We start from the raw sequence: 11,050 nt of genomic DNA, 5'->3' as shown, positions 1-11,050 counted from the left end.
ACCTGCCATGACCAGGTAAGATTCAGCCCGGGTATGCAAGGTGGTTCAAAATATGCAAAGCAATAAATGTGACTCATCACAGCAACAGAATGAAGGAAAAAACCATATGATCACTTCAAGAGATGTAGAAAAAAAAATCATTTGACAAATTCAACATCCCTTCATGATTAAAAACTCCCAACAAATTAGGTACAGAAGCCCATATATCATAGGTCCACAGCTCATACGTTGAAAGTGTTTCCTGTATGGCCCATGACAAGACAAGGGTACGTCCTTTCATGTCTATTAGCGTAGTACTGCAACTTCTAGCCAGAGCAATCAGGCACAGGAACGAAAGAGACGGCATCCAACTTAGAAAGGAAGAAATTAAACTATCACTGTTTGCAGATGACAAGAGAAAATCCTAAGACTCCACTAAAAAAAAAAAAAAAAAAAAAAGTTAAAATAATTTAAAACACTCCAACTGTTAAACAAATTTAGTAAAGTTGCAAGATACAAAGTCAACATAGAAAAATCAGGAGTGGTATGTGTAATATTGAGAATATGTCCTCGCATGTGCTAGGAAAATGCTCTACCACTGAGCTGCATCCCCAGCCTTTTTAATTTTTTTATTCAGAGACAATGTCTCACTAAGTTGCCCAAAATGAAAAAATAAAAAGGGCTCAGTAGTTAAAAAAAAAAAAGAAAGAAAGAAAAAGAAAAAGAAAGTTCCCTCCTGTGTGTCTATATATTTATCCTATTAATGTTACTTTGGCTCAGAGTATTTTTAGAACTTGGTATTGTTCTCAGTGTTGGGAAAAGGTATAACGGCAGCCACACCCCAAAAACCCCAACATGGTGCCTGAGGAGCTTCTCTTCCTGCCTTTCTCTTTCCCACCGGCGCCAATATTCAAACCCCACTAGCGGGAAACCTTAGCCCCAATAGGAACTAATTTTGTGGACCCCGGAACTGACATCTGGAAGAACTTACCAATAAATGAGTGACCCGTCATTCTCCTAAGCCCTGCCACCTCTCCTTAGATCTTTATAAGCCCATAGCCTTTTGTAATAAAGTGGAACTCCTCCAGTGACTTGTCTCGTGTCGGTTCTTCTTTCACTCAGGATGGATTTTGAGAGTCAGGTTTGCTTTTATAGTCATCTCATGTTGGAGAGTCACACTACCTACCTTATGTACACCAGCCTGGCTCCAGGCCTTATGTAAAAAATGTGAACCACCAAAGGATGAGATTTACCCCTCCCTCCAGAGTTCACTAGAGGGATGCTTGCTAAAATCTGCTTCTTTACATTAAAAATGACATTTATTTTATGTAAAGAGAAATTCTGCTTAGATTTCCTGTCAATTAAAATCATGGGAGAAACACTTCAAACTCAAGTTCACTTTGTCAATAAAATATTGCAACCTTTATTTAAAACAAAACACAACTTGCAAACCTTGTGAGACGACAGGCAGAGAGCAGTCCCTTTCAAGGGCATTATTTATTTACATCAAGTTTAACACTGTTAGCAGTTCACAGTCAGACAACAGAGTGAGAATTAAATTAGAAAAACAATTGAAAATATATTACAATAACAATAAAGAACAAATACCTGACAACACTGGTAGGTGACCCATGATTGACGTGTTTTCAGTTTAATCCCATACTGTCTCACTGTGCACTGTGTCCCCGTAGCAACACATAGCACTCTCTGTGCACCACACACCTGCAGAGCGTAACCTTTGGTATAAACATTGAACACTTTTTCTGAATTAGCATGTTTCAGGACAAAGTTCTGTCAACAACCATGAAATGTCCAAACTTTTTTTTTAATCAAGCAAGCACAAAACTGGGGTTTCTCCACTGATGTCTTTATAAAATCAGAAAGCAAAGAAGGAAAAATGCAGGGTCTATGAGGGAGACGGGCTGTGTCTGCATCAGTGGCTCAGCCAGCCTGCCTGTGGCCAACACACCAACCCTGCCACTGCCCCTGTGCACAAGGCAAGATGTGACTCACTCCCCTTGCACTTACACCCCTGCTTCTCAGGGAGGGCGCACAACAGACTGACATAAATGTGTGCACAGGTCTGAGAGGGGAGGGTTTTCAAACACAGTTCCTTAGGGAACTACAAGGTAAGTGCCTCATTGTTCTAATTCTGTATACTAATTCCCTGGAAGACAGTCAGCCTGATCAAGGTGATTTCTCAAGTCTCAGAAACCTCTTCTCATAATGGAGTCCAAGTGGCCACAATGAAAACTGGCTGTCTAAATGAAGAAAGCTGGTTTAGGGAGCCCTCATCTATCAGGAGTGTGTGTGTGTCCGTCTCTGTCTCTCTCTCTCGGCATTCTTGCCACGCACAATACATGGTGTGGGATTTACAAACGACAGAGCAGTACCTGGAGTTCATTACCAAGGACCCTAAAGCACTGAGCATCATGCGTTCAATTTCTAAACAAGATTAAATTTATTTGGCTTACTTATTTTTGTTGTATAATAATTACTGAAAATTAGGTACCCATATGTGGAAAAAAATTATTAAGCACAAGTCCCCTTCTCCAACTAAATTTTATGGTACCTAAACATGATTTAAACCTCCTATTCTGAGGTTCGGAAGCAAACCTAACCCAGTTCCAACCAAAGAACTCCTGCATTTCCTTTATAACGCTTGTTGGCATGTGACAGTTTGCCTTTACCAGCTCCTTAAAGGGTCAAGTAGTACGGAGACCTCAAGCTCTGTGTGCACAGCTCAGTCACTTGCAGAGACTTATACGACCTTGAAATTTGCTCTTGCAATGGTGAAAAAAGAATCTCCCAGAAAATGCAGAGTTCAGGTATCACAATTCTGCCCTAAACGTGGTCTAGTCTGGGGACAAGACTGTGCCTAGCCTTTCAACTTAAAGACTGTGTCCCCTGTATACTAATTCCCTTATATGGTCCGCAGGTTTGAAGACCCACTCAACATGCCATCTGTCCACTCTGTCCCAGTTGAAAGGGCTTTGCTACCGTGTTCAGTTTGATTAGTAATGGGGAGGTGAAAAGACATTTTCCTAGGAGAGGTAAACAATTTCAAATCCATAGCTGTACATAGGAGGAGAGAAGTGCGTGCATCTGGAGGTGGGGCAGGGTCCAGGAAGAGCTCCCCTCCCTCGGCTCACTCAGGGACAGAGAAACCTGCAGCATTCCTTCCCATCAGGGCTGGCTGTGAGGAAAGCCCTCAGTGGTGGTGTCTCCCCGCCTGAGGCTTTGCGCTCCACTGAAGCCCATTTCTCCCAGACCTAGCTCAATCATGACGGCAACCGAGCAGACAAACCTTTTCTACTGCAAAAATCATAAACCCATCTTTGAAGGTACAAATCTTTACGGGTGGCCTCTGCTGCTCCAAGTCAGCTTAGAATCCAGATGCCTGCTGTAGGCCTCCTTACTCAAGGAGAAGCACTGGATCTTCTTTTATCCCAATTACAAGGGTAGAGCTTCCTAATTTCCTGGCCTATACATCTAGGATGATGAGTCAGAAACAAAGGAAATACCATCTTGCCCACACTCAGGTCCAGTCCCTAGCCCTGAAACTTGCCCATGCTTTCTAAGAGGAGGGCAGGGATGGCAGTGAGGTTGTGCTTAACATGGCAGTAACAGTCACCATTACTCCAGGCACTGCTGACTGGCATCCAACCCCCAAAAAGCTGGCCTTGAATTATTGGACTTTGAAAAGTCTGGAAGTTAGAAAACCGGAACTCTATACAAAAGATGTAGATATCCTGTTAAGAACAGAAGTTTTAGAACCAGCCCAAGACCTGGCCTTTCCGGTGAGGTTGTAGCCAGCAGTTTCCCCAGGTTGTCACATGGAAGGTACGAGTGCCCTTGGAGCTGCCTTTCCCTAGATCTCTCGCTTGCCCACAAATGGAAGCAGGCATTTTCAAAGAAGCTGGGCTACTGGCTTAATAGAAGCTAAGAAATACAGCCTGGGGAGTCTATCGGTCCCTGAAAGGAAACTTAAACCCAGAGACCCACCTACTTAAGAAGGACTGGTCATAACAGATGCTTGAGACACAAAGATGGACCCCAGTCCAGGTGGAACAGGTGAATGCAAGCAAAAATTGAAAGGGGTGGGAGGGGTCAGAATGAAGCACAGCTGTAACCCACAGCAGCCCCACTGCAATTTACTCTTCAGTATTTAATAATCTAACAGGTAAATTAAGTTCATCTACTCTTCCTGGGATAAAAACAAAGATGATAAATGTCAATGTCACAACTAGTAGGAAATCCTAGAAGTAATAACCCAATGCCCTGGCCCTAAGGTCATCCAGCCCCATGCATCCTCCCACCACAAAACCACAAAGGACGTAGGTTAAAAAAGACACTGTCAACACCAACAGATAACGAGTCTGCTCCACCACATTTAGGATACCAATGGCTGGGCAGGTTGTAGACAAATATTCAAGAGTAAGAGGCCTCATCCTTCTTGAGCCAAGGTCCCCAGAAGAGCTTCCATATTCTGAAGCCAAGTACACTTCATTACTTTTTAAAGAGCACAATTAAACCAAAAAGTTGGTCCCTAGTTTTCCTGAACTTATTCAGCTCTGAACTATAACTGTAGCAAACCATGTGCTATACCTGCACATATTCTTGTAGCAGTTTCATGTTTATAAATGTATAAATTACACAGGTGATTCTTCATATACCTGCAGTTTCAGGTCCCCCCAGGTAAAAGCGTTTAGGTCAATCAGCACTAGTGAAATGTTTTCTCTTCTACACAGACATTCATAATACAACTTTATAGTTATATTAGATTTGATACTTTTCAAAAGTGCTTTCATATACATTATCTCAGTCATTAAAGTGATATTGAACAATAAAGTCGTTTAAGAAAAAGGAATGTAGGACTAGTTAAAAAAAAAAAAAAAACAACTTTTAAGTTGATATTCCTTTACTACAAAGTGCAGACGGCTGTTGGTGAGATCAGTCCAAAAGAACGACCCCAAATAATCTTTTAAATCACGGAGTTCTCCTGAACACTGCTCTGCCAGAGCTGCCATTTCTCAACAGTCAAGCCCCTGAGGGTCAGAGTGTGCCGTGAGCCTGTGCTTTAGAGAGCGTGCAGCACCCTGCACACTGATTGTCTCTCTGAGCCACTTTCTTCGCGTGTCCCACAAGGCAGCAGGTGTGGTGAAGAGCCACAACCAGCAGTCAGAAGACCTGAATTCAGCCTTGGCCCTGTCATTGACTGTTAAGATAATACTAGAGTGACTTGACCATCCTCTCCTCTGATCTCCTAATCTATGAAGAAAAGGTCATTGACAGTTTTCAGATAGTGTTGGGTATCTCAAATACCTGGTGACATTCATTGAAAGCACACTGGCTGAGATCTCACCCCACTGGGAATTCTGATCTGGAATGGGACTAATTTCTTTAAAAAAAACAAAACAAAACAAAAAAAACCCCTAAACGATTCTGTTGTACATTCCTGGATTAGGTGTTAATAATAATACTAGTTGACAGTTATGGAGTGCCATGTGTGCTAGGCACTTGAGCTAAGGATTTTATAAACATTACCTCATTTAATCCTTACAACAACCCTGAGGTAGTTACTATTATCATCCCTGTTTTACAACGAGGAAACTGAGGCTCAGCAAAGTTAAATGACTTGTCTTCTTCACTGGTTTTGAGCCCAAACTCTAAACCACTATCTATACTGCATCTTTTAAACGCAAAAGATCTATGACTTTAGTTAAATAAACATGGGCTGTGCCTTAGCATAGGCAGCATGTTTTATGAACTAAGAACTATTTTACTGCCAACTTTCAATTGAATTGTAAGAAAATTTCTATTTTAAACCTTAAAATGCATCTGGGAAACGGTGTCAGCTTTAATGACCTCTATGTATATATAAGTCATCTAGAAAAACATTCTTGCATAACAGAGCTCACAGCTTGGTATCAAGTTCAATTCACTGTAAGAACACATAAAACACATCTTTTTGGCCTGGGTACTTAATCCAGGGGTACTTTACCACTAAGCTACATCCCCAGCCCTTTTGTTTTTTGAGACATGCTGCAAGTTGCTGAGGGCCTCACTAAGTTGCTGAGGCTGGCCTCAAATTTATGATCCTCATGTCTCAGCCTCTTAAGTGGCTTGGATTATAGGTGTGCACCACTGCACCCCAGCAAGGCCAAAATTTTTAAGGCTGTGTCTCTGAAATTCATGATAGGAGTCTGTAAGAAAAACTGTACATGTTAACTTTACACAAAGCCTTTTAGGAGAAAACTCTATGTAATGCACAATTGATATAGTCAACACAAAATATTGCATTTTAAGGTAGAAAATTTAAGGTCAAATCATATTACCTGTACATGAAAGGAAAACACGCCATGGCAACCCAAAGGTTGCGCATCTATAGAGCCACTTCAGACACTCGTCAACACAATGTACAAGGCCTTTTCCCTTACTACCTGCTTTTAGATTAGATAAATTAAACGACATTTTTAATCTCTAGAAGCAGTTTTCTCTGCTTTGGATTCAAACCTTTTAATTTACATAAAGTTTTGATTCTTTTTTTCTCTTTAAAACTGGTCCTTTACAAGTGTAAAAAGGAAAAACCTAACTTGTACTTTTATAGCAAGTTGACAGTGCCTCTTCAACCTGAGCCCTGAGCCCTCACCCCTGACGTCACAGAGTCCAAGCATCATGTGGATGGGGTGTGCTGCGATAATTAATGCTACTTGTGACAGTGCTGAGAAGAATCAATTCAATGTATGGATTTATTGAGCACCCACTGTAAGCAAGACAGAAATAGGTGCTGCCCTGAGTAAGATGCAGCCCCCACCCACCACCCTCAAGATCATTTTTCAGTGAGAAAACCAGGGAGCCGAAATACACTCAGTAGTGTTTCTGCAAGGCTTATTTTCAGAACTCTTAAGAAAAAATAGAGCCTTTGTTTAAAAAAAAAAAAAAAAAAAAACCTGAAAACAATTATAATCCCTTAACTTGCATTCCACAATGGCAGGGATAAACTTAAAAAGCAGCATAACAATATTCTAAATTTCAGCTTTCTCTTCTCCACCTTTAAAAGACTAACTACTAAAATAAGTTCAAGTTTATGGTATTTGATAAGGGGGAGCAGTAAGGAAAAAAGGTGACTTTAAATCCAAGTTCTCTTCCAATTACTACAAAGATATTAACAGGACCACCAGTTGCCTTTGTTACAGCTACTGGTCACATACTGACACGGATCACTCAACACCTGCCAGCATACCTGGTACTGTCCCCTCCCTGCGAATCCTTCTCTTAACCTGAGCCTCCTTTGGAGCAGCAGTGATAAAAAACTAATTTGGTCAAAAAATGCCAAACTCTGATGAAAACAGTTTCTTCCTCAGTATTCTAGCCTAATTAACACAAGCTCAGCAGTTCTAAATTCAGTAGCATCTGCTACTCTGCAAAGAAAGAAAAACAATTCAACATAACAATGCATTAAAGAGCTTTCCAGGGAGGCTATCAAAGGGTTAGCATACATTTATTTGAAAACGCCCTTGAGAACATGCACTGTTACCATCATTTAAGGGATTAAGAGACAGGGCTGAGGCCTGACAGGGGATCGATTGGACAGCCAGGAAGAAAACTCTCTGCTCAATGTTGAATTCCTATCTTCCTATGCTAATATTCCTTTGGGAGAAGAAAATAAAAATACTTTGTACTGGATTCTCTTTGGGGAGTGTGAATGGAGGGAGGGTTCATAAAGCTTTCTAAAAAGAATGAAGCAGTAACTGGAATTAGACCTGATACCAAGAACATTAATAATATTTAACCCATTAGACTCAACTCTATGCCATAGTTTTCCATAATTATATTGAATAGGGAAGAGAAACGCCTATTTTTCAAGGACAAAACACATTTAAGGGTAAGTCATTATGTTTCCAGGATCTAACTGGTACTCCCTGAAAAGGACCTACTCCTTCAATTATGCACTCTTAAAATAGAGATGAAATGGTAAAATAAATAAAGAATATTCCCAACATGAACTACACAAGTACAACGATGGAGGACAGGGACAGATATGTGAGAAGAGAAAAGCATAATGGGGTAATTCAAGCGGAGTTGGGGGGGCGGTGCAGTGCTGGGGATGCCTTCCCCTACTGTCCACCCGGTTCGGCTGAAGGTGATGAGGGAGGGAGAAACAGTCATTACAACCAAGCCAGCTTCTCCTCTGTCACAGGCTTGGCTGTACAGTTTCAAGAAAGGACCACCTCCTTGATATTTTAGTTGGTAAAGAAATATGCAGTCCTCGGCCAGTGTGTCAATATGCAGGGGCACTATGTCAGAAAAGGCTTCCCCTGTGAGAACCTGCAGTGACCCCTACTTTCAAGATCAATGAGTGAATGCCCTGAATGCTGCCAGAAATAAAGGAAGACAGCCTGCCCTGCAAGGGACAGGGCAGAACCAATAAGGAGACCTCTACACCTACAGTTAACAGACAGCCACCAACAAGCAGTCAGCCAGTCCTGGTCCATGAATAATGTATCAGACTGGGGGATGGGAGCATTTCAAGGAGCATTTCAGGAGGAGGCTTCAACCTCCCAGACGACACCTCCCAGCACTCTTTACCCCCTGCACCAATGCACCAAAGGCAGGCAGACAGGGGCAGGCAGGCGGCCACGTTTCCCGGTCTGTGTTCTAGCAACCTGACCCGCAGTTCTTACTGCAGCAGCGATGACCTGTGGAAGCAAAGCTAACAGGGCTCCCAGCTGCCTGGAGCAAACCTGCTCTTGGCACAGGCCCAGCTTTCCTTCTCTTATCCCACCGAAGCTGCCAGGTGAACCGGAGCACAGTCACCCTTGGTGCTGACCAGTGGCCCAGTCCAGCACCTCACAGGGTTCCAGGTAGGGACAGACTGCATTTCTGTCACACCCAAGTTCCCCAACTTCCGGTGCGGTTTCCAACCTGGTCCACCAGTGCCTTGCCCCTACCTAATTCACCTCTCCTATGTTCATGTGGTTTGTGTTTTACTTTTGAGATGAACCTGTAAACGTGAGAACTCAGGGATCTGAGGTACTTCACATAAACACACTCAAGTATCAGTCTTTCATTTTTTGAAAACAAGAACACAGGAAAACATGTCCCTTTCCCTCTCCCCCAGAAATGTGTACGCATCTTCCCACCAGGCTAACAGTGGCTACCTCTGCACCACGTCACTGATTTCCTGTACACAGGACAGTAAGTTATTAAGGACAGGGTTCGCCCCGGGCCCACCAGCAGCTGCTGAGGACACCTGCAGCTCCTGCAGGCTGAGCTCCAGTTTGCTCACAGCCTCTCGGAAGGCGAATTTGTTGCGAGTCTGGGGGATGCAGTCCACGTAGCCTGAGCAGTAGTCGAGCAGCTGGTGTCCAGTGTCGACCAGCTGGCTATTGGGCACAGGTTCCGTGATTGCACTGGACAGTAGGTCAGCACATTCCAGCAGGGCCTCTTTGCTGATTTTGTCTGCTGAGATTTTCTCAGCTGCCTGTTTGGTTTTTCTCAGAGCCACCTTAGTACCTGCTGTGCCATTGGCCATCTTGGCGGGCGAGACGGAAGATGTGGGCAGAGGCACTTGGGGTGGAGGCATCACCGGCCTCCCAGCTTTCCCACTGATGGGCACTGCCCCTGGAGCTGCCTTTTTCCCTCCTTCCTGTGTTTCTGACATGGACTGTCCTGCAGTCAGGGCAGCTGGCTCTTCCGCAGGGTCTGAGCACACGGACGGATGCTGCAGGAGTCTCATCACCGGCGGTGGAGGTGGGGCACACTTTGGTTTTACCCGTCGGGGGCGATCCTTGTCTGCAGAGGATGGGACCTGATGCTCAGATAAGAGCTTGAATTTATTCCCCTGAGAGTCTGTGCCAATGAGCTGCACGTCCGCTGGAGTGTGTTTGAGAGTGGGCGAGATGAGGACTGGCACTTTGTGGTTGTGAGTGGTTGGAAGGACGGCCGCAGCCTTGGCTGGAGAAGACCAGCCTGGCTGCTCTCCGTCCTCCGGGACTCCAGCCGTCCCAAGGCGTGCCCCACCATTCCTCTCCTTGCCCTTGGGTGCAGCTGCCACTCCAGCCACTCCCACCCCTGGAGAGTCCTTCTCGGTCATGGCTGGGTCCCCAGAAGGGGCTCTCAGAGGAAGCGCTGTGGCTCCTCTGGGCAACAGTTTGGCTTTTGGTCTCTCCCTGGCTGGAGCAGCACCTTCCTCTGATTTTTTTGGAAGCGTGTCATTGGCCCTGTCCACATTCTCTTCTGGCTGAGAAGAGGCGGACACTGTCCTTTCCAGCTGGAGTTTGGACCTCTGGCAGTTCCTGGGAAGGGTCATTGCCATCCTATCCTGCTCTGGAAGCCCTGAGGACATGGAAGATGTAGAGTTGGACCTTGGAAAAGGCTTGGAAGTGTCATCACTGGCTGTAGGTTTACCTGCTCGTAAGCCCAGTGTCTTTTTGATTAAGCGAGGTGTAAAGAAGCCTGTGATGCCAGACCACCCACCCCCAGCAGCGCCACTGCCCCCACCCCCGCCACCGTCGTCATTACAGAGGTTCCTCTGTGCAAAGCTCCCCCCATAGCACTTGGGTGGCACCAGGTTCGTCTCTTGCTGGGCAGGATTGAAAGAGAACCCGTCAGCATGCTGTAGAGAAGCAACAGGTGAGAAGTTACCCGTGAGTTCATATTTCTTGTGGGGCTGATTCTCCATTTCTCGGAAAGAGCTGCTGCGTTTAGGGGGTGTGGGAGCATTTCTCTTTTTCATGAAGGAACTGAAGAAGCCTCCCTTCCTATCCCTGGTGAAGCATGTCTCTTTGGCATCTTCCAAGAGGCTGCTGGGTGACTTGTCTCTCTGTTTCCGAGGCAGTGCTGGGGACCCACTGGAGGCCTGTGCACTTCTAATGAACCCTAATGAGAAATGGACAATCAGTGTGATGTAAAAGACAAGAAGAGAATCCATTAGAGTAACTAAGACTGAATTGTAAAATTTGTCAGCATCAATAAAGTGTCAAGTGTTGGGGTACTTAGAAGAAATTAATAAATACATTATCATTTCTTGGTGATTAGTGTTCCAAATGTGGTGTGGGTGTAAGTG

At 44.4% G+C, this 11,050-nt stretch overlaps 1 protein-coding gene across 7 annotated transcripts in view; it reads right to left on the bottom strand.

Moving 5' to 3' along the window:
- Nucleotides 1-1,373: 1,373 nt before the first annotated feature.
- The window catches only part of Abl2 (ABL proto-oncogene 2, non-receptor tyrosine kinase), a 102,061-nt gene continuing 92,384 nt past the window's right edge, over nt 1,374-11,050 (bottom strand). For 4 of the 7 annotated variants that reach the window (XM_027935019.2, XM_071600272.1, XM_071600271.1 and 1 more), the window contains one exon: nt 1,374-10,863. In XM_027935019.2, coding sequence (XP_027790820.1) covers nt 9,140-10,863 — 1,724 coding nt within the window. In that variant the 3' untranslated portion in view covers nt 1,374-9,139. The remainder of the gene's footprint in view (nt 10,864-11,050) is intronic. The other 3 variants (XM_027935021.2, XM_071600273.1, XM_027935022.2) reach the window with 1 other exon arrangement.

The sequence above is a fragment of the Marmota flaviventris genome, chromosome 12 (assembly GCF_047511675.1).
Source record: "Marmota flaviventris isolate mMarFla1 chromosome 12, mMarFla1.hap1, whole genome shotgun sequence".
Lineage (NCBI taxonomy): Eukaryota > Metazoa > Chordata > Mammalia > Rodentia > Sciuridae > Marmota > Marmota flaviventris.
The sequence above is the reverse complement of the archived record's forward strand: the minus strand, read 5'-3'. Positions and strand labels throughout refer to the sequence as shown.